The following is a 23,920-nucleotide window of genomic DNA, read 5'->3' on the forward strand; positions in this document are numbered from 1 at the left end:
AAAGCCAACAAGTAGCCTGGAATTATGAAGGTATTATAAACAATGCTTGTACAAAATAGACTTGCAGGATGGCTAATTGAATTTTGTACCAGAGTCATAGGAGAGAAAAGAGGCATAGGCAATGATTCACATGAAGAGGTGTTTACACCCATAGAGTCAGTGCTGCAGAAGACTACTGACTATAATCACTTCATGATCATTATTAATTTTTGAAAAATCAAAGAAGACTAGAAACAATATTCCACCTGAGGACTTCTGATGGACAGTGGACAAAATTGCACTTCCTCCGTTACATTGATGACTGTATCGGCGCTGCCTCGTGCTCCCACGAGGAGCTCGAACAGTTCATCCACTTCACTAACACCTTCCACCCCAACCTTAAGTTTACCTGGACCATCTCTAACACCTCTCTCCCCTTCCTGGACCTCTCTGTCTCCATATCGGGCAACCACCTAGAAACCGATATTCATTTCAAGCCCACCGACTCCCACAGCTACCTAGAATACTCCTCCTCCCACCCACCTTCCTGCAAAAATGCTATCCCCTATTCCCAATTCCTTCGCCTCCGCCGCATCTGCTCCCAGGATGAGGCATTCCACTCCCGTACATCTCAGTTGTCCTTGTTTTTCAAGGACCGTAACTTCCCTCCCTCAGCGGTCGAGAACGCCCTCAACCGTGTCTTCCACATCTCCCGCAACTCATCCCTCACACCCCGTCCACGCAATAAGAACCAAAAAAGAATCCCCCTCGTCCTCATGTACCACCCCACCAACCTCCGGATCCAACGCATCATCCCCCGACACTTCCGCCATCTGCAATCCGACCCCACCACCAAAGACATCTTTCCCTCCCCACCCTTATCTGCTTTCCGGAGGGACAACTCTCTCCGTGACTCCCTTGTCCGCTCCACACTCCCCTCCAGCTCCACCACACCCGGCACTTTTCCCTGCAACCGCAGGAAGTGCTACACCTGCCCCCATACCTCCTCCCTCACCCCTATCCCAGGCCCCAAGAAGACTTTCCACATCAAGCAGATGTTCATCTGCATATCTGCCAATGTGGTATACTGCATCCGCTGTACCCAGTGTGGCCTACTCTACATCGGGGAAACCAAGCGGAGGCTCGGGGACCGCTTTGCAGAACACCTACGCTCGGTTTGCAATAAACAACTGCACCTCCCAGTCGCGAACCATTTCAACTCCCCCTCCCATTCCTCAGACGACATGTCCATCCTTGGCCTCCTGCAGTGCCACAACGATGCCACCCGAAGGTTGCAGGAACAGCAACTCATATTCCGCTTGGGAACCCTGCAGCCCAATGGTATCAATGTGGATTTCACAAGCTTCAAAATCTCCCCTCCCTCTACCGCATCCCAAAACCAGTTCAGCTCATCCCCGCCTCCCTAACCTGTTCTTCCTCCCACCTATCCCCTCCTCCCACCTCAAGCCGCACCTCCATCTCCTACCGACCAACCTCATCCCGCCCCCTTGACCTGTCTGTCCTCCCTGGACTGACCTATCCTCTTCCTAACTCCCTACCTACACTCACCTTTCCTGGCTCCATCCCCGCCTCTTCGACCTGTTTGTTTCCTCTCCACCTATCCTCTCCTCTATCCCTCTTCTATCCGCCTCCCACTCTCTCCCTATTTATTTCAAAACCCTCTTCCCCTCCCCCTTTTCTGATGAAGGGTCTAGGCCCGAAACGTCAGCCTCTCTGCTCCTATGATGCTGCTTGGCCTGCTGTGTTCATCCAGCCCTGCACCTTGTTGTCTCGGATTCTCCAGCATCTGCAGTTCCTACTAACTCTGAAAATAATTGCACTGCCTGGCTTATGGTTCTAGTTGTAATTTAAATTCGTTCAGTAAGCAATATAGGGTAACCTGTGGATCAAGGACAAGTGGATATTGTTTTTGAGGCTCGTTTTAAAATTAGATCAAAAGAGCCTCAAATGTCCAATGTAGTAAAGGACTTCAAAACCACTTTTATTCTGCCTAGCATCCTGATTTTTAGTGTGAAATATGTAACTAAAATTACTGTCACTGTCTGAATACAATTTCTCAGAAATATCTTTCCAACTTCTGTTAATAGAATCATCCCTTCCCCATCCCCAGCAAATTCTTTGTTCCAACAATGTAGCCTCTGACGCACTGTTAATAATTCTAAAACAGATCCAGTTCGTACAAACAAAAAGCAAGTAGTTGTAAAACAGCAGTTGCTCTTAAGAGCATTTTGGCTCCTTGTGAATGGGGGCAGTGAGTTGAAGTTCTTTTTGTGTTTCTAGGAACATTAGAATACGGTAATTGTAAGACTGGGGTGACATCAGATATGTAAATGGTATAGTTATAATATCACAGAACTAGTAAACCAGAAGCTCAGATTAATGCTCTGAAGACACAGGTCAAATTCCCCCACATGACAGCAATGCATAAACAACTGGAATTAACAAGCTGCTCTCAGACATGGTGATGTCTGGGCTACAGAAATGTAGTTAGTTCTTAACTATCCTCACCTAGCCAGACAAGGCATGTATCAAACTTCTACAGAAAAGTTGAATAGAAATGAAAACTGGACAGACCAGCCAACATCGACTGAAGTACCAGGAAATGGCAAAAGTACAACCCAGCTCTGTCAACTCTGCAAAGACCTCCTTATGAACATCAGGGAACTTGTGCTAAAATTGAGAGAACTCGCTCATAGACTAGTCAAGCCTGACAAAGTCATGCTTCCAGAACCATACCTTACAATATCCCAGACACCACCATCACCACCCTTGGTGTGTCTGGTCCACCTGCAGAACAGGCCAACCAGAGTTTAGAAGGAGTTTCAGTGGAAATGCTCAATGCCCACCCTATACTTTATGTAGCTTCATAACATCTATCTAAATGTCCTTCATCTAACCCTACCCTCACATCTCCAACCCTGTCCGAACACCACCCCCAGCTGATGAATCAGTACCCCTCCATGTTAAAATAGAAGAAGAACTAAAGGGTAACAAGGGAACACAATGTATTCTGGGTGGGGAAGCTTTAATCTAGCACTAACAGTGGCTCGGTAACACCAATACACACTGAGCCCTAAAAGACACAACTGCAAGACTGGGTTTGGGACAGATGGTGATGGGACAAAGATAAGGCACCAAACTACTGAGGGGGCCTGACTACCCACCTGTCATGCAATAGATAGAACTGGGTGATCCTACAACTATGGATCAGATCTAAGCCCTACTGTGCTACTGCGTCCAGTCATATATGGATCTGAAACAATCCAAACCATTCCTACCCCATTACTGTACTCTCCACCAAAGTGATGGAAGTGTCATTGGCAGTGCTATCAAGCAGCACTTACTCAGCATTTACCTCGCTAGTGTTCAGTCTGGATTTGACCAAAAACTAAATTCCAAGTTTAGTCTCTGCCTTTGACACTAAGGCAGCATTTGAAAGAGTACGGCATCAAGAAATCTTCATCAATGTGAATCAAGAGAAAACACTCTCCTGGTTGGAATCACACCTAGAAAAAAGTAAGATAGTTGTGGGGTTAAAGAAGTCAATCTCCTCAGTTCCTGGACATCTCTGTGGGATAGTGCCCTCGGCCCAACTTTCAACTGCTTCGTTAATGACCTTCCCTCCATCGTAAAGTCAGAAGTAGAGATGTTCGCTTATAATTATACAACGTTCAGTACTATTTGTGATTCCTCAGATACTATAGCAGTTCATGTCCAAATGCAGCAAGATCTGGGCAATATTCAGGCATGGGCTGAAATATGGTAATAACATTGACGCATTGAAGGCAATGACTCTCGAAACAACCATCTCCTTTAACATTCTTTACTGAAACCCAACACCAATCCCTCAATCAATATCCTGGGGGTTACCAACAAGAAACTGAACAGAACCAGCATTATAGGCACTGTGAAGTCCAACCATTCACAGGGATTATATGCCTTGAAAACCTTTTGAACATCAATCTTCACAATGTCGAATAGGGCCAATTATGCATGCATATTTCCTATGCCAGGAAATAGATTCCCTTTCAATTTTTTAATGGAATACCATGGAAAAACAAAGATTTGTCTCTGAGTTGTTCTGATCAAACTCCAGACAAGGTTTGTATATTTATTACGGTTCCAGATGGAATACCTCAAACCATTAAGTTGCTGGGTGAGAAGAGATGAACTGATTCCCCCTCTTTATATTCATCCACTCCCTCAGTTATTTGCTTCACGATTAATTTTAAAATAATTCCTTCTCTTTTGGGTACCTTTCTTCCCAATTAAATGCTTTAAGGAGCCAATTTAACCAGGCTGTCTAGGGTTAACAAAGAGTGAGGTTATTAATGAATGAACAGGAGAAGAATTAGTAAAGCAATGCATGTGTACAGGGATTAGAAATAAGAGGTGAGTCTAGAAAAAAATGCTAAAATGGATCAGTCTCTGAATTAATCATGAAAAGCAGATCGTTGAACATTGCAACCATTGTAATGAAGGCTACCACTAGTGTTATTGTTGACAGCTGAACTGTCTGTTTCATGATTTTTGGTCTTGAGGTTAATTGAAGTTTGTTAGTCCCGATCCATTTTTTAAAAAATGGTTTTCAGCAATCTGAGTGACAGAATTTTCTTTTTTTCTGTCTGCCTAGTATCTAGCTGATTTCTAGCACTCAGAGTGAGAGAGACTGTTTACTTACAACATTGGAGTGACAAAGAGATAGTCTCCAAATGTGACCTTTACAACATATTAACATTCAAAAGCAAGCAGGTACACACATGGATTTCAATCTGACTAACATATTTCAATGTAGTTAAAGTGGCTTTTCAACCCCTGTCCTTTTAGTGTTCTTCAAAGGAAATACGATGTGTGCATGCAGTTTGGGATATAATCTGTAGGAGTGGTTTGCTGTTGAGTGGGGTTTATCAGCACACTACTATACCTGTAATCACAAGCGATCACAGTCCAGTTGGTTTTGACTTAACCTTTTATTCCTTTTGATGACATCCAAGACAAAGCAGCCCATTGGCACCCCACCCAGCAACTGCAATATTCACCTCCTCCACTATCGATACACGGTATCAATACACACTGCAGCAACTCACTAAGGCTCCCTCAACAGCACTTTCCAAACACATGACCAATAAACTGGAGGAAACAGGTAGGAGATGGGAGTACCACCACTTTCAAGTTCAACTCCGAACCATTCACCATCCTAACCTGGAACTATATCATTGTTTCTTCACTATCACTGGGCCAAAATTTTGGAATTCCCTTCTTAACAGCACAGTGGATGGATCTACACTACATGACATTCAAGAAAGCAGCTCACCACCACCTTCTCAAGGGCAATTGGGGACAGGCAATAAATGCTGGCCTAGTCAGCAATGCTTTACATTCCATGGATTTTTTTTTTTTAAATTAATACCTCTAGATGTAAAATCATGTATACCAAACATAACAACAAGACCCATCATTACAAAGACATCTGCACTAAACGGTGAGAACACAACAACATTGTTATTACAAGCATTACAATACAATAAGAAATTTCTCTACAAGTTAATTCTCGTTTTACTCTGAATTTTACTTTGACTCTCAATTTCTGAAACTGTGCCTTTTTGTTTAATCTTCAACATCCATGTAGGGAGATGTGAGTGATTTTGTTGTAATTATGCATATCAAATGCACACTCTCATACAATTACAAATTATTGTACAACTGATATAGATATAAAGGAATATTAAAGAGCCTGTATGATTTATTTTCTTACCTGAAAATGCTAAAGTAAGGCTCAATCTGATTACATTATCATGGACAATCATTCTAATCCTAAAGTGCAAGGAGGAGAAGAACGATCAGCTAGCGTTCCCAATCTTGATGACTGTCTAGAACATTGCCATGTGAATAGATATGTGTTTTAATTTGCTGATGAGATATGGGTGTTGCTGGATGGGTCAGCATTTGTTGCCCTGGAGAAGGTGGTGGTGAGCTAACTTCCTGAACAACTACAATCTGTTTTTAGTAGGAACACCCACATTGTCACTAAGAAGTGATTAATTAAGGATGGGATTGGTCTTGATGATAATGTGTCCCACCTTTGTCTTATTTATATGACTAAGTAACCTATAGCCATCAACACAATTGCTTTGGTTCCTGCATGAAGAATAACCATTTGTACTAGCACTAGATTGATCGGTTTCTTGTTGTCACATATACCGAGCCGTGAAAAGTGCTGTTTTGCGTGCTATACCGGCAGATTGTACCCACAAAGTGCAGCAGGCTAGCAGAAGAGCGTGCAAAATACATTGTTACAGCTGCAGACAGAGAGAGAGATCAGAATTAATACTTGAGAGCTCCGTTCAAAAGTCTGATAACAATGGGGAAGAAGCTGTTCTTGAATCTACTCATACTTGTATTCAAACTTTTATATCTTCTGCCTGACGGAAGAGGGTGGAAGAGAGTACAACTGGGGTGTGAGGGGTCTTTGATTATGTTGGCTGCCTTCCTGAGGCAGTGGGAAGTATAGATGGAGTCAATGGATGGAAGATTGGTTTGTGTGATGACTGGGCTGTGTTCACAACAGGGGGTAGAAAATAAACTCTGCAACTTCAATGAAGAAGTTAGCTCTTTGAAAGGAGAACAGTCAAATTTCAAAGCTTAATTATGCTACTGGAAACTGCCAAGAATATTCCAAGAGCAATGAAAACAATCCTATTTTGAGCAGTATAAGCCAAATGCAATTAGAAGAGCAAGAGATTTCTCACCAAAGCCGTGGCCAGAATTTATTCCTCATCATTAGAACAGTTTATATAGTTATGGTGAAGTTGCTGCTTGTGTGATCTGGCTGTGAGCAAAGTAGTTGTTACATCTCCTACGTGACTATACTTCATAAGCATTTCTTTCACTGCAAGGCAATTTGGGATATTCTGTGTCAGAGACATACAGGGTGGAATTTTGCTTGAATATTTACTGAGGAGTTTGGAGCAGGTAGGGGAAATTAAAAAGAAAGAGACAAGATGGACTACTTGTCATTTTCCCACAGGCATGCGACCCTGCCAATGGTAGGGTAACTGGCAGATAGCCCTCTTGCACGGAGGCTAATTGAGCTACTTAAGTGAACAATTAAGGGTCTCTTTCTGCCACTGCTATAATTTTGCCAGTAGACAAAGAGCCTCAGCCACATGGGGAAGTCATCAGGTAAATCTTGGTGACTCCCACTGCACTTGGAGTTGGGGTATCTCCCCTGGTCAAGCAGTGTTTGGACCCCCTGGGGTCAATGATGTCTTTTGTGACAAGAAGCTTGCCAGTTACTCCTAAAAATCCCATCCCTGCCACCACCACCCTCAGTTTGTCAAATGGACCCCACAGCCCCAGACCACACATGCCCATTTGTGTGTGTTTTTCCAGGTGCAGTCCCAGCATTAGCCACAGCTCATAGTGGCACTGTTGAGACTGCTGAGCTGCAAGTCCTCCAATTGGCCAATAGCCCTTGACATAAGGCAATTGCCTTTAAAAGGGATGACAGCAATGGCAGCGTTGATGACAAAATGCAACACTGGGTCCTGTTGTCGTTTAAGGCCATATTGACTATAGCAGCTGAATTAGAACATCCCGCCCACTGAGTCTATTCCACCATTCAATCATAGCTGATATGTTTCTTAATCCCATTCTCCTGACGTCTCTCTGGAACATTTGATCCCCTTCCTAATCAAGAACCTATCTCTGTCTTAAATTGTCTCAGTGATTTGGCCTCCACAGCCTTCTGCTGCAATGCATTCCACAGATTCATTACCTTTTTGCTGAAAAAATTCCTCCTCTTCTCAGTTCTAAAAGATCGGCCCTTCACTGTGAGGCTGTGCCCTCAGGTCTAGTCTCTCCTCCTATTGAAAACATCTTCTCCACGTCCACTCTTTCTAGGCCTCTCAGTATTTTGTAAGTTACAATCCGATGCCCCCTCATCCATTGAATACAGACCCAGAGTCCTCAACCGCTCCTCATATGACAAGCTCTTCATCCCTGGGATCATTCTTGTGATTCCCCCTCTGGCCCCCCTCCAATGCCAACACATCCTTCCTTAGATATGGGGCCCAAAACTGCTCATAGTATTCCAAATACGGTCTGACCAGAGCCTTACACATCTTCAGCAACTCTTGTATTCTCGTCCTGTCGAAATGAATGCTAACCTTGCATTTGACTTCCTAAATGCCATCTGAACCTGCATTTAAATCGCAAGAGAATCCTGAACTAGGATTCCTAAGTCCCTTTGAGCTTCAGATTTCTGAAGACTTTCCCTGTTTAGAAAATAGTCTATGCCTCTATTTTTCCTACTAAAGCGCACAACCTCACACTTTCCCACATTGTATTCCATCTGCCACTTCTTTGTCCACTCTCCTACCCTGTCCAAGTCCTTCAGCAGCCTCCTCACTTCCTCAACACTACCTGTCCCTCCACATTTGTGTCATGTGCAAATTTAGCAACAATGTCTGCAATTCCTTCGTCCAGATTGTTAAGTAGTGAATAGTTGTCGTCCCAACGTTGACTCCTGCGGAACTCTAAATAAAAACCAAAAGGACTGTGGATACTGTAAATCAAGAACAAAAACAAAGTTGCTGGAAAAGCTCAGCAGTCTAGCAGCATCTGTGAAGGAAAAAACAGAGTTAAGGTTTCGGGCCCGGTGACCCTTCTTCAGAACGGGTTCTGAGGAAGGGTCACCGAACGCGAAACGTTAACTCTGTTTTTTCCTTCACAGATGCTGCTAGACTGCTGAGCTTTTCCAGCAACTTTGTTTTTGTTCCTGCGGAACTCTACTAGTCACCAGCTGCCATCCTGAAAATACCCCTATATTGCCACACTCTGCATTCTGTTAGGAGGGTTGCACTTTTTGAGCCTCTTAATAGGACACCCAACACAGGGGAGAAGCAGGTAACTGCAAAGTGGGAGTCGGAGATGGGAAGAAGTCAGTGGCTTTGAGTAAGGAGGGTTGGAGAAGCAAGTGGCTGCAAAGAGGGAGTGTGGGAGAAGAACCCAATGGCTATGAAGGGCAAAGGAAGGGAGGCTGCCAAGTGGAGCCTGTCAATAAAGGAATACCTAGCTGATAGGGAGCCAGGTGAATTTGAATTCACAGGTTATAAATTCCTTGTAAATTAATATGCTTTCAATAATATATTGTCAGTTGGCAAAAATAAAACTTCTGTTGCTAACTTATGGCAGTCTGTGCCAATTTATATACTGTGGTGTCGAGGAAAGATAAGCTTTGTGAATTTAAGCTTAATGGAAAATCCATAATTATTGAGGATAATGATGGACTCTTCTAATCCTGACTTTGAGAGTTAGGGTCAGGGATACGCATACGCATATGCCAACACAAACACAGAAGATAACAGGATTTTGTGACTCATAAAATGAAGTAGCTAATAAGGATGAAGAAGTAGCCTATGAACATCAACAAGTAGCCCTGAAGAAATCTGAAGAAGCATACTTAGGAGGCAAAATATATTTTTTAGATATCTCTACCAAAAGGGACTGAAGATGTTCATATTGTGTAATATATTCAAGACTGAGGTAGGCACAAGATGAGTGGGAAAGTGAAGTTGAGTTTGAAGATTAGCCAGGTCTTATCGAATTTGGAGGCATTCTCACAGGGCAGTAGGACCTAGCCATGCTTCCACTCCATTTTGTTCATATTTCTTTCAATATGCTGGGTAATGCAGAGTGATAAATTTTGGCTCAGTCCAATGGGATGTGCCAAAACATTAAAAAAATTTTTTAAAATTAATCTGTCCAGACATATATTTGGGGCAGGTGGAACTTGAACCCGGTCCTCCAAACCCAAAGGTAGGAACACTAACACTGTGCCACAACAGAGCTCAAGACATTTTTATAACAAAGTGAATCTAATGCTGACTGCTGTCAAATAGAGATTATAAAAATGAGACATTACTCATTCTAAAGTTATTCAAAGCATATAATGCAATGAAACATCCACTTTGCCAATGAGATGACTAACATATAATAATCCCACTCACTGGATGATCCTGTTTTGCATGATACATACTAAAAATAATTAATGAAAACTTTCTACAGCAGTTTACATATGGAAAAGCATTACTCAGAATGAGCAGTGCCAAAAACTGTTCCTTTGTTTGGAAGTTTTCTCTTCATTTCACAAGCGCAATTGTCTTCCTTCTTTTATGTACCATCATTTCACCCAGAGCTGTAGATCGTTTAGAGCTGAACTTCCCCCAGTAAGACCAGCAAACTGGAGTTGCATTTATTTTTCTTTTCCTTCTGCAGGCAAGGTCTCTCAGATGATAGGAACAGGAATACGTCACTTAATTTCTCAAGCCTATCCTGTCCTTTAAAGTGGCAGAGCTGATTTTCACCCTGACTCCATATATCACCATTGGCCCATATCCCTTAATGTCTTTCTTTAACAAAAAGTTCAGAATTAAAATTAACAATTGTTCTGCCATCAATTGTTGATTGTACAGAAGGGTCCGAACCTCTCCCCATTTGTTGTAGAACATTTCCTAAATTAATTCCAGAAAGATCTGACTTAGAATTAATGGACGGTGAAGACAATGGGACCTTGATCAGATGGGCTGAGGAGTGGCAAATGGAATTTAGTTTAGATAAATGTGAAGTGTTGCACTTCAGTAAGGCAAAGTAGGACAGAACATATACAGTTAATAGTAGCGTCCTCTGGAGTGTTGCTAAACAAAGAGACTTAGGACTGCAGATGCATAGCTCCTTGTAAGTGGAGTCACGGGTAGACAGGGTGGTGAAGAAGGCATTTGGCATCCTTGCCTTCGTTGGTCAGAACATTGAGTATAGGCATTGGGACGTCACCTTGTGGTTGTACAGGACATGGTGAGGCCATAGTTAGAATATTGCATACAATTCTGGTCACCCTTCTATAGGAAGGAGGGTGCAGAAAAGATTTACAAGGATGTTGCCAGGGTTGGAGGGTTTGAGTTATACAGAGAGGCTGAATAGGCTGGGGCTATTTTCCCTAGAGTGTCAGAGGCTGAGGAGTGATCTTATAGAGGTTTATAAAACCATGAGGGGCATGGACAGAGTGAATAGCCAAGGTCTTTTTCCTAGGGTGAGGGGAGTCCAAAACTAGAGGGCACAGGTTTACAGTGGGAGGGGAAAGATTTAAAAAGGACACAAGGGCTAACATTTTCAAGCAGAAGTGGTGCATGTATGGCACGAGCTGCCGGCAGTAGCAGTGGAGATGGGTGCAATTACAACATTTAAATGGCATTTGGATACGTATATGAAAAGGAAGGCTTTAGAGGGATATGGGCCAAATGTGGCAGATGGGACTAGAATCGGATTGGAATTTCTGGCTGGTGCAGATGAGTTGGACCGAAGGGTCTGTTTCTGGGCTGTATGACTCTATGACTCTATGCTCTCAGATTCAGATTTCACAGCTATCAGAAATAATTTATTTCCAACTTTTCTCCTTAATATCTTGATATGTTTGATCAAATAATCCCTTAACCTTCTAAAATCCACTGAGTATCATCATACTGTGTGTAATGTCTCCTTACAGCTTAACCAAGTATCATTTCAGTTAATCCATGCTGCTGCATTCCCTCCATGGCAATACATCCTTCTGAAATGTTTGCCCATAACTCTTCATAGCACTGCAGATGTGGTCTAACCAGGATGTTGTGTAACTATAATATGAATTCTACTATCCTGCATTCTAGTCCTCTACCTATAAATGCTATCATTTCATAAGCTTTTTAAATTATTTTCTAAAATTGTTTTAATGATCCACCCATGTAGATCTTCAAATCTACTTAGATCTCCAATGTTTCAAATTCTTTTATGATTTAGAAAATATCCTGTTCATTGTGTTGAAGATCCAAAATGGTTAAACTCTTTATTTTTCCTATTGGAAACTATTTGTTGTGGTTTTAAAAATTCACTTCATCTATCAATAACTCCTTACAATTTTGCAGTTCTATTTATACACTGCATAGTGCCATCTATCTTTGTGTCATTGTCAAACTTGGTTATGTGACTTTAGTCAATAATGTGAATACCTGATGCTCCAGAACAGACCTTTGCAGATCATTACAAGTTGTACATTACCAATTAGAGAACCTGTTCCAATTATATCCCATGGAATGTAGTTCTTGTTTCATCTCTTACCGCAATTATGATGGGAGTTTTTACATTTGTCTGCAGAAGATAGCACGCAAACAATTCTGAGTGTGCTAAGGGTTACACTACTAACCAATTCAAGATTACTAGTCAAGCTCACAACGTTGCTCACTTACACTTACTAGAAGCAACATATATTTGGGAGAGGGGGCATGCCCTCTGTAGGAATAAAGAACATGTCCAGACGCTCCTCTGATGCTGCTTGGCCTGCTGTGTTCATCCAGCTCTACACCTTGTCCAGACGTTGTGTCTTCTTTTGAATTAAAACAAAAAGACGTTCGCAGAAGTGTGGCTTCTGTAGCAACACCTTGACTAATCGCAGCTGACTTACCAACTAATCAGTACCTTTTCCTATGCATTATAAATTGTTGTCCCCTTTGAAATCTGGCATCCTTGCCTTTTCCCCATGAGTGCAAGATGGAGAGCTTCAATAGTATCTTTCTTTATTCAGCAATAATTCTCACATCTTTGGTTTGCTTATGGAACGAACTGCCAGAGGAAGTAGTGGATGCAGGTACAGTTACAACATTTAAAAGACGTTTGGATAAGTACATGAATAGGAAAAGTTTGGAGGGATATGGGCAGTCTAGTGGGACTAGTTTAGTTTGGGAACATGGTTGCATAGACTAGTTGGACCGGAGGGTACATTTCCATGCTATATGACTCTATGACTCTATCTTAAACATTATGTTAGAACCTGATCTATCCACGAAGCAACAAATCATCAAGATAATAAGGTGTAGAGCTGGATGAACACAGCAGGCCAAGCAGCATCAGAGGAGCAGGAAAGCTGACATTTTGGGTCTGGACACTTCTTCAGAATCATCAAGATAAATGGCTTGCTGTAATGTAACATCCTGTGATGACTCCCATATATTTCTATATTTTTATGGATGCGCTAGATGGTGTGAGGACTGAAACTTTGTATATTTTCAACACAGTGAAAATATTCATTTCTAAACCGAAGCAAGCTAAACACAAACACTCACTATAACAATACCATAACAGTACAACTGCACATTATTGACTTCTTTATAAATTCTTGATGGTGGTGTTTTCATGAATTAGACAAGAGATAACAAAACACATGACTCCATAATCATGCTATTTGGGTATATGCCCATGCTTTGGACATCAAATCCTCCACTAATAGAAAGAAAGAACTTTAGAGTTAAATTCTGTTTTATTTTTCTATTGCTGCTCCAGTCTACATGGTTATGTGTCATTTTTTTTTTATTATTCTACTGCCTTCTTCCTTTCCTGGTACCATGGATTCCCAAAAGGAATCCTTTAAGTTGGCATATTGCAAAGAAAAGAAGCATCTGTGGAGGAACGCCAACCAGGACAAGCTGCTTTGTGCGCTTTTGTTAGCAACCATTTAACAACATACTTAGTGAGATGGAAAGGCCTCACTTTGGGAGATGTGGTACTACAGGAAACTGCTGTATCCAGTGCAAGTTACCCTCCCTCCAAGCCATGATACATGAATGCTTGAATGATGTTATGTTGGAAAGCTTTTCAGAAACTCCCTATCTATATTGTACAATGTTAAAGCTGCAATATGCTACAAACCTGACCAGCTAGATTACCCATGACTGACCGGCTAGATTTCCCATGACTGACCGGCTAGATTACCCATGACTGACCGGCTAGATTACCCACGACTGACCGGGTGGATCTGTCTTCCCAGTATCAACAGAGAAGCAGTGTCTTGCCATTGCACCAACGATAGGTGTATACAGTGGACAGACTAGGCATAGAAGAGGAGTTAAGGTCAATTTTGAATAAAAGTCACACCCAGCAGCAGGTCTTCTGTAAAGATGACTGATGGAAATAGTATTCTGGGCTGTAGTCTGAGGGCATTCGTTCTCACAATTATAATCAGAAGTGTAACAGAAAGTCTGTTGCTGAGCTGTTCCCCTGATTTGGCTGCACACTCATGCCCATATCTAGAACTTCCTTTCCATTCATTATTCCTTATTATTTGTAATCCCACATGCCTACTGACTAAGGAAAGGCTGCCAATGGGTTGATGTGCTATTTGAGGTTATCTAATGTGTTATTTTCTCCCTAATAGTGACAGGCCCCTTAAATTTGGTCCCAAATCCTTAAGTGTGTCCTTATGCCTCGCTGGAATAGGTATGCTGAACATCAAGTCCCACCACTGCTGGTATCGTCACCAAAATTTGAAGATTTTACAAAGTATGCAGAATTCCACATTTTACATGTTTTTGAGACCCAGGTTGACGAAAAGCATGGAATAAGTTTCTGCACTTAACAAGAATTGCTATTTAGAATAAATAACTAGACTCTAGCTATTGGCAAACAATTACAAACCATTGACATATAAGTCTACTGGTTAAAATTCTAACCACCTCAAAATCCCCCTTACACACACGTACAAACAGACACAAAAATAAATGGTTATGGATGAAGAGAAAGGACTGTGAAAGCAGTACAGTGATCCCAATTCACAGGATTTTCTGAGATGATTGCTGTGATCAGAATGCTGCTTCTCAATCTTCCTTCTCCAAATGCTGTCCCTTGTTTCAAGAAGGCACAGGCTTATGGGTTCACACTTCCATAAAGGTTTCTGAATTGTTAATTCAAAGATACGGCTTACAGAAATTGCTGAAGGAAAAAATGGACTGGTTTTATAATGCGGAGAACAGAGACAGCTCCTGAGCTTGTAGAGATTGGATGGCTTCTCCCTAACATGTTCATAGCCCCAAACTGTTCAGCTACCTGATTTAGTTAGCAGTCAGATAGAGTTTGTCATTGGTAGCTAGTCAGTAGACCAAAGAATTATTTGTTGTCAGCTGCATCTCCATTTGTACAAAACCCGTGGCTCTAGCTGGTCTATAAAACTCATCCCACTGTTGCTTGAACCAGCAGCTGTGTAAATAGTGCTTACAATGAGTGTCAGGTTACTTGCTTCTAAAAAGTGCAGCAATGCCTCAACAATCCTTAGTTTTCAGCTGAGTTATTTTCCCATTTCAGTCCACAATGAAAAATATAGAAAAATAAAAAAGGAAGTCTTTACATGTGACTTACATGTAATTGCACCCATTCATCATGAATAGTCTATGTAAGCCTCTGTAATTTTGCCTATGATGTTGTGAAGAACAATGCAAATCAGAAGTGAATGCTGTCAATGAAGTCTTCCAGGCAGATTTTGTCCCATTCTTAATGATTTTGTGTTGCGTTACACTATCCCAAGTGAGAGTACTTTCCAAAAGACTTTAGCACATCTCTGTTTAACGTACCGCAAACATATTTTAAGGCTACTAGAGTATGAATTATCTGTCATTGAGGAAGCAATTGCAGAAAGAACATTTTGGCAGCAATTCATTGCAAAAACATGTACTTTAAATATGGTAAGCTTAAATTTTTGGTAAATTGATCATGGCAGAATTTGACAGAAATAAAATGTTCTAATTTACAATCTGACAAAAGAATCATGTGTCAGGATTTATAAACGGAAGATCAGAAGAATAATAATAGTACAAGCCCTGGCAAAAATTACACAGCATTTACTGGCTGTAAATTATTTTTAAATTTAAGAGATAAAACAATTGACAAGAAAAACAAAAGCTTTCTCGAAGACTGATTTGAATAGGAGAAACACGAAAGAGCAGATAGCAAGTTTATTTTGCCTACTTTGTCTAGTATGGTAGAGAAAACCCAGTCTAACGAGAGACTGTTGTTTTAAGCAAGATGTAACTCATTGCATGACAACAATCAGATACAGTTTTCATTGGCATGATGGCTATCGTAACAAAGATGATGAGATGGCAGGTCTTTTTCCTTCTGGAACCAGAGCTGTTTTACCTTTCCCCACCCAAATCCTGATGAGATCATCTGACTAGGTGGAGCTTAATGCAATATTCAGCATTAACCCTTTCAGAGCAATTATGTTACACAGTATTCTTTACACAGGAAGACCAAATACTGACTGGGTGATCATTTTGCTCAGCATCTCAATTTGCCGGCTAGCACCCATTCCTACTCTAACTTCTATTCCACAACTTCCTACACTGTCCAAAGAAGCACAATGAAATTTTGAAGCACAGTATCCAATCTTTCAAGCCACCGGCCTTCTGGAGTCAACATTGAGTTCACCAAGTTAAGCCCATAATCATCATTTCTACTTTTTTAGACAGCTACTGATTTTGCTGATGAAATTTAGAGCTTCACTATACACATCTTGGGTGGAATTTAATGTTGGTGACAGAAGTTTCACCCAGAGGCTGGATAACAAATGGTAACCTGCCTCACCTCTGTGGGGAAAGCCTGGAAGAATGTCTATTGGACACATAACTGATCAGAATTTAGCCTTCTGTAGGCTTTAGGACCCTGGGGACAGACATCCCACACCCTGAGAGTAGCTGCCCATTCAGAGACAGCTCACCATTTCACATCAGCACCCCATTTCCCATCAGCACCACTGGGAATGGTGGCTACTGTCAGTACTACACTTACCAGAGACCCAGACCACATGTGAGTGAAAGCAAGACAGGGAAAGGGCAACTAGTTCAAAGAAAGGGCAGAAAGTGGCTCTAAACAGCCTTTACACATCCACGATATCAAAGTCCTTAGAGTGCCTTTGAACAAGGGACTCCCTGCTACCCTACCACACAAAAGCCCACAGACAAACCCAACCGAGTATGCTTTCAGGGCTCCTCACCTGGTAACTCTCTAGCCTGCTGTGTATGATATGTAGGGTGCAAGACCAGATAGAATTGGGCAGAAACAGAAAGATAGCAGGGTCCCTATCCCATCAGATCCAATGACCACCCCTGCTCCCCCAACAGCTGAGTTTGGAGGCAGGGGGCTAAAATAAATTCTGCCTCTTTTGTTTTGTCCTATTTACACCCTTTTTCTTGCAGTAAAATCCCTCTGCCATTCAATCACTATTACTTTCACCCATTATGGTCTTTCCACTTTCCTCTTTCTCTGCCTCAGAATTTGCTTATAATCTGTGACACGTCTGGCCTTTTTTCCTGTCTTCATTTCTGAGGATTAGACTATGAGCCTCCAAAGGATTGGTCCGCACTAATGGACAAACTATTATAGTCATTTGCCATGGCTGTCTGCAGGATGGATGACCAAAATACTCTCTTACCATCTGCCATCGACCATATTGGAAGGATTTATAGGCTGATCATCAACCTATTTCGCTGCATTAGGAATGCCCATGGCCAACATGTCCTGCCGTGGGACTCAAATCCAGACCTGCTCGGTAAGAGGCTAGGACACTATCAGAGCACCACAAGAACTCACAGGATTCCAACTTTCCCAATCGTGATGGAAAGTCATTGACCTTAAATATTAACTCTCTTCACAGCTGCTGCCGAGCTATTTCCAGCATTTTGTTTTCTGGTTTATTCGTGATATACAGAACAATTTATTTCACTGACAGGATTTTGTTTTCCACCATTTATACTATTTATACTGAAGAAATCCTAAATGGATTTTTTGCACTTGTATCTAATACTTGGTTATGAATAACAAACAGGAAGGATCTTGCCTCAAAGGAATGTAGAACCTGATTAATTTACATAATTGATGAGTAAAAAACTGATAGGGATAATGAAATAGCCACTTAACTGACCATTCTAATGTGAGATTGGAAGAGTTCAACTGGCTGTAAGCAAGCATTCTTCTTCTGCTATATTATAATGTAATCCCAGTGTTGTCCATAATATATTGGTTCACTTAACCTTAGAACATAAGAACATAAGAACTAGGAGCAGGAGTAGGCCGTCCGGCCCTTCGAGCCTGCTCCGCCATTCAATAAGATCATGGCTGATCTTTTCGTGGACTCAGATCCACTTACCCGCGTTCTCACCGTATCCCTTAATTCCTTTAATATATCTCTAGGCATTCTCACTCAGTGTTTGAATTCATTATTAATGCAGGCAATAGCACTACAGCATTTGTCCAAACATTGAAAGACAAGTTTATGCCTTAGACTTCTCTGGATTGCTGCAGAACATTTTATTCAGAAAACCAGTTAGTGTTTTTACCACAAATGAAGCAACCAAATTGCTAAATCAATTTTTATTCCTACCAACCAAAGAACAATGTAATTGCAAAAATCTGCTATAATATTGCAGATTATCATTTAATTATAAAAATCAAAGCATCCTTCTGAACAGATTGAAGGATGACAATCCGTTTCATTCAGCTACTGATGTGTTCCCCAATGGTACATTCTTCCTACATCAACAGAGTGTCAGCAATTTATTTGTTTGCTGGGAACAGCACCACCAAGCATGTTACACCCCAACTTGTGCCATTATAGAATCCAGTTAGTCCTTAAATGATTTCAGAACTTTGTTCCAAAACGCAACCCAGATGTCCATTCTACTACTCAATCACTTTTTATGTAACTAGTAATTTGACATCAATTCCAAAATTGTCTTGGTTAACTGGAACTTGCAACCCCATGCTAATGTCATTGTTCATCATCTTCCTCTCAGCTGCCTCTTGTGAGGACGAAAATACCCTTGCATATATATCCAATAAGCAAACTCCTGATTCCCAGTCCCATTCCCACATATCCACTTCACATCCAACTTTGCTTCTTTATTCCTATGACAACCACTTGTGTCTACACTCATGTGCTGATCAACCTTCTCCATCAAAACTGCCACCCTCACTCCTCGAAGCCTTATCCTTAACCCCAGACAACAAGGTGCAGAGCTGGATGAACACAGCAGGCCAAGCAGCATCATAGGAGCAGAAAGGCTGACGTTTCTGGTCTCGACCCTTCATCAGAAAAGGGGGAGGGGAAGGGAGTTCTGAAATAAATAGGGAGAGAGTGGGAGGCGGTTAGAAGATGGATAGAGGAGAGGATAGGTGGAGAGGAAACAAACAGGTCAGAGAGGCAGGCATGGAGTCAGTAAAGGTGAGTGCAGGTGGGGAGTTAGGGAGGGGATAGGTCAGTCCAGGGAGAACAGACAGGTCAAGAGGGCGGGATGAGGTTAGTAGGTAGGAGATGGGGGTGCGGCTTGAGGTGGGAGGAGGGGATAGGTGGGAGGAAGAACAGGTTAGGGAGGCGGGGACGAGCTGGACTAGTTTTGGGATGCGGTAGGGGGAGGGGAGATTTTGAAGCTTGTGAAATCCAGTACCCAGCCCTGCCGAGTCTTCACCATCCCCCCAGACCTACCCCTTACTGAGGACGAACGGTCAGTCCTCAGTAAAGGGCTCACCTTCGTCCCCCTCCACCCACAGATCAACAAATACCGCTCACACTTGGACATAGAGCAGTTTTTCCGCCGCCTCCACCTCCACGCTTACTTCTTCAACCGCGAGCTTAACCCTCCCTCTACTGACCCCTTCTCCCGCTTCCAACACACCCCCTCCTCCTGGACACCACCCCAAGGCCTCCTACCCTCCCTCGACTTCTTCATCTCCAACTGCCATCGAGACATCAATCGCCTCAACCTCTCCACCCCTCTCACCCACTCCAAACTCTCCCCCACAGAACGTGCAGCCCTCCGCTCCAATCCCAAACTCACCATAAAACCCGCGGACAAGGGAGGCGCAGTTGTAGTATGGCGCACTGACCTCTACATCGCCGAGGCCAGACGCCAACTCTCCGACACCTCCTCCTACCGCCCCCTTGATCATGACCCCACCCCTGAGCACCAAACCATATTCTCCCAAACCATCCACAACCTCATCACCTCAGGTGACCTCCCACCCACGGCCTCCAACCTCATCGTTCCCCAACCCTGCACTGCCGGCTTCTATCTCCTTCCCAAAATCCACAAACCTGAATGCCCTGGTCGACCCATTGTCTCCGCCCATTCCTGCCCCACCGAACTGATCTCCAACTATCTGGACTCCATCTTCTCCCCCTTGGTCCAGGAACTCCCTACCTATGTCCGTGACACCACCCACGCCCTCCACCTCCTCCAGAACTTCCAATTCCCCAGTCCCCAACACCTCATGTTTACCATGGACGTCCAGTCCCTCTACACCTGCATTCCCCATACAGATGGCCTAAAGGCCCTCCGCTTCTTCCTGTCCCGCAGGCCCGACCAGTACCCCTCCACTGACACCCTCATCCGCTTAGCCGAACTCATCCTCACCCTCAACAACTTCTCTTTCAATTCCTCCCACTTCCTACAGACAAAAGGGGTGGCCATGGGTACCCACATGGGCCTAAGCTACGCCTGCCTCTTTGTAGGTTATGTGGAACAATCCCTCTTCCGTACCTACACTGGCCCTAAACCCCACCTCTTCCTCCGTTACATTGATGACTGTATTGGCGCCGCCTCGTGCTCCCACGAGGAGCTCGAACAGTTCATCCACTTCACCAACACCTTCCACCCCAACCTTAAGTTTACCTGGACCATCTCTAATACCTCTCTCCCCTTCCTGGACCTCTCTGTCTCCATCTCGGGCAACCACCTAGAAACCGATATTCATTTCAAGCCCACCGACTCCCACAGCTACCTAGAATACTCCTCCTCCCACCCACCTTCCTGCAAAAATGCCATCCCCTATTCCCAATTCCTTTGCCTCCGCCGCATCTGCTCCCAGGATGAGGCATTCCACTCCCGTACATCTCAGTTGTCCTTGTTTTTCAAGGACCGTAACTTCCCTCCCTCAGCGGTCGAGAACGCCCTCAACCGTGTCTTCCACATCTCCCGCAACTCATCCCTCACACCCCGTCCACGCAATAAGAACCAAAAAAGAATCCCCCTCGTCCTCATGTACCACCCCACCAACCTCCGGATCCAACGCATCATCCCCCGACACTTCCGCCATCTGCAATCCGACCCCACCACCAAAGACATCTTTCCCTCCCCACCCTTATCTGCTTTCCGGAGGGACCACTCTCTCCGTGACTCCCTTGTCCGCTCCACACTCCCCTCCAGCCCCACCACACCCGGCACTTTTCCCTGCAACTGCAGGAAGTGCTACACCTGCCCCCATACCTCCTCCCTCACCCCTATCCCAGGCCCCAAGAAGACTTTCCACATCAAGCAGATGTTCATCTGCATATCTGCCAATGTGGTATACTGCATCCGCTGTACCCAGTGTGGCCTACTCTACATCGGGGAAACCAAGCGGAGGCTCGGGGACCGCTTTGCAGAACACCTACGCTCGGTTTGCAATAAACAACTGCACCTCCCAGTCGCGAACCATTTCAACTCCCCCTCCCATTCCTCAGACGACATGTCCATCCTTGGCCTCCTGCAGTGCCACAACGATGCCACCCGAAGGTTGCAGGAACAGCAACTCATATTCCGCTTGGGAACCCTGCAGCCCAATGGTATCAATGTGGATTTCACAAGCTTCAAAATCTCCCCTCCCTCTACCGCATCCCAAAACCAGTTCAGCTCATCCCCGCCTCCCTAACCTGTTCTTCCTCCCACCTATCCCCTCCTCCCACCTCAAGCCGCACCCCCATCTCCTACCTACTAACCTCATCCCACCCCCTTGACCTGTCCGTCCTCCCTGGACTGACCTTTCCCCTCCCTAACTCCCCACCTACATTCACCTTTACTGGCTCCATCCCCGCCTCTCCGACCTGTTTGTTTCCTCTCCACCTATCCTCTCCTCTATCCATCTTCTATCCGCCTCCCACGCTCTCCCTGTTTATTTCAGAACCCCCTTCACCTCCCCATTTTCTGATGAAGGGTCTCGGACCGAAACATCAGCCTTTCTGCTCCTATGCTGCTGCTTGGCCTGCTGTGTTCATCCAGCTCTACACCTTGTTGTCTCGGATTTTCCAACATCTGCAGTTCCTACTGTCTCTTATCCTTAACCCTCTTGTATTTGCTAACTGCCTTCCCATCTCCAGTCACCCCACCTCTTTGAAAGTGTCCTTGACTCTTAGATTTGGGCATGCCCCTCTGTCAACACTTTTTAATCCTTCCAATCATTTTTCCAGCTCTCTTCACATTACTGAAATGGCCAAAGTCACAAGTGCGTATCACTGACTCTAGTGTATGTTGGCTGTATGTCCACTTCAACCTTTCTGCATTCTTCACAACAATTGATCACAACATCCACCTCCAACACATTTCCTCCATTCTCCAGCTTCCTTCTTTGGGCCATGATATTGCCCTCACTTTGGTCCACTCATACCTTTTCAATCATAACTAAAGTTTCTTTACTAATGGTTTCTCTCCCTACCCCTGTAAAGGTACCTCAGGAATTCTCAAAGATTCATCCTCCTTCTGCTATACATGCATCTGTCCCTTTTCAAAAGTTACCTACAGATCAACTTTCACATTGTGTTGATTACACAGCTCCACCTTTCCATCATTTTTCACACACTGTTCTGTTAGGCAGCTTGTCTGTTGGCCAATCTTAAATGAATGGTAATTTCCAGCTAACATTGTGAAGACTGAAGCAATTGTCTGGTCCACAGCTTAAAGTCTATTCCGTTGATCACACCACTGAATACTTTGGACATTTATCTGAAGCTAAATCAGATTGCTCACAGTATTTGGCCATGAGATAATACAAGGTTTTTTTATATTTAAAATACGGATATTGTGATTATATTCCAGTCTGTTGCTCACTCCCTAGTTAGCATTTGGCTGTATCTGAAAAAAACACTTAAACCTCTTAATTAGGTTCTGATCTGTAGGTGCAACCTAGTTATACAATATGCTGTTGAATAACTTCATGAGTCAGTCAGTTACATGTCTGTGGCTCTCTTATTTAACCAATTGCTCTCCATTTACTGTCCAAACAAAATTCTGATAGTTTATCTGGAGGGAAATAAAAATCAACACTACATTGACCAGCATTGATAGTGACCAGATTTTCTTTTTCAATTATATCCATTGTTTCCATTTTTGTTATTTTGAGGAAAGATAGTTCATATCTTGCAACATTTGGTGGTGTGCTTTTCAAGTTTCCTGACAACCAATGGAATATTTCAAATTCAACAGACTGCAGCACGTACCCTCAGAGAGTCAGCCCAGGCGGACGCAATTTGTGGTCATAAGTGTGATCATCATAAAATTCATCAACTGACTTTAATGTCCTTTCAGGAAAAGAAAAATGAAAAGTGTGTTACTGTTCTTTCATGAATTAAAGGTTTCTTATTTAATTGCTCCAGTTTGTATACTTCTTCAATATTAATTTTCTTATAACAAACACTATAATTCAATTGTTAAAGTTAACATTTCATAAAAGAACTATAGATGATTGACATACTAAGTAGATTATCCATAGTCACTATAAACCAAAAGTTACTCATTGTTTAAAAGGGTCTTACAGATAGCAATAGTGGTATTTTATTCAGAAATATACTCATAGCTCAAAAGCTGTATTGCAGCCTGCCTTACCTTGAAAAATTCATTTTTGACTAAGTAATCAGATTAAAAGTATGCAAATATAACAATCATGTAGTAACAAAAAGCGACAAAGAAATTCAGAGGTAGCAAAGACTTGGTGTATGGAATTTTAAAGGAAGGGTAATGTTGAATCAAAATGTTCTCAAAATTACAAATCTATAAACCATTCTGATATTTCAGGTGCAAAAGTATATAGAAATTTAAGAATTTAAATGCTTCATCAAGAAGCTGAATTCAACAGGGTTACCACAGTACATCTCCATTTCTGTACCTTAATGGTTAAATTTAATTGTAATTGAGAGCTATCTGATTGGTCTGGGCATGATAGATGCAACAAGATCAGAAAGTGGGTTGACTGTACAAGGGATTTTTTGAACTTTGTACAAGTATTAGCTGTTCCCCTTTGTAAGATTTTGAACACTGTG

The 23,920-nt window shown here is 42.9% G+C and overlaps 1 protein-coding gene and 1 long non-coding RNA gene across 3 annotated transcripts in view; one reads left to right on the top strand and one right to left on the bottom strand.

Moving 5' to 3' along the window:
- Positions 1-23,920, top strand: part of LOC125485282 — a 159,589-nt gene that overhangs the window by 50,536 nt on the left and 85,133 nt on the right. The gene's annotated exons all lie outside the window — the stretch shown is intronic.
- The window catches only part of ppp1r32 (protein phosphatase 1, regulatory subunit 32), a 134,525-nt gene that overhangs the window by 28,394 nt on the left and 82,211 nt on the right, over positions 1-23,920 (bottom strand). Inside the window, exon 13 of the mRNA XM_048607390.1 lies at positions 23,102-23,182. Within this exon, the coding sequence (XP_048463347.1) occupies positions 23,104-23,182 (79 nt within the window). The 3' untranslated portion in view covers positions 23,102-23,103. The remainder of the gene's footprint in view (positions 1-23,101; positions 23,183-23,920) is intronic.

The sequence above is a fragment of the Rhincodon typus genome, chromosome 17 (genome assembly GCF_021869965.1).
Source record: "Rhincodon typus isolate 14 chromosome 17, sRhiTyp1.1, whole genome shotgun sequence".
Lineage (NCBI taxonomy): Eukaryota > Metazoa > Chordata > Chondrichthyes > Orectolobiformes > Rhincodontidae > Rhincodon > Rhincodon typus.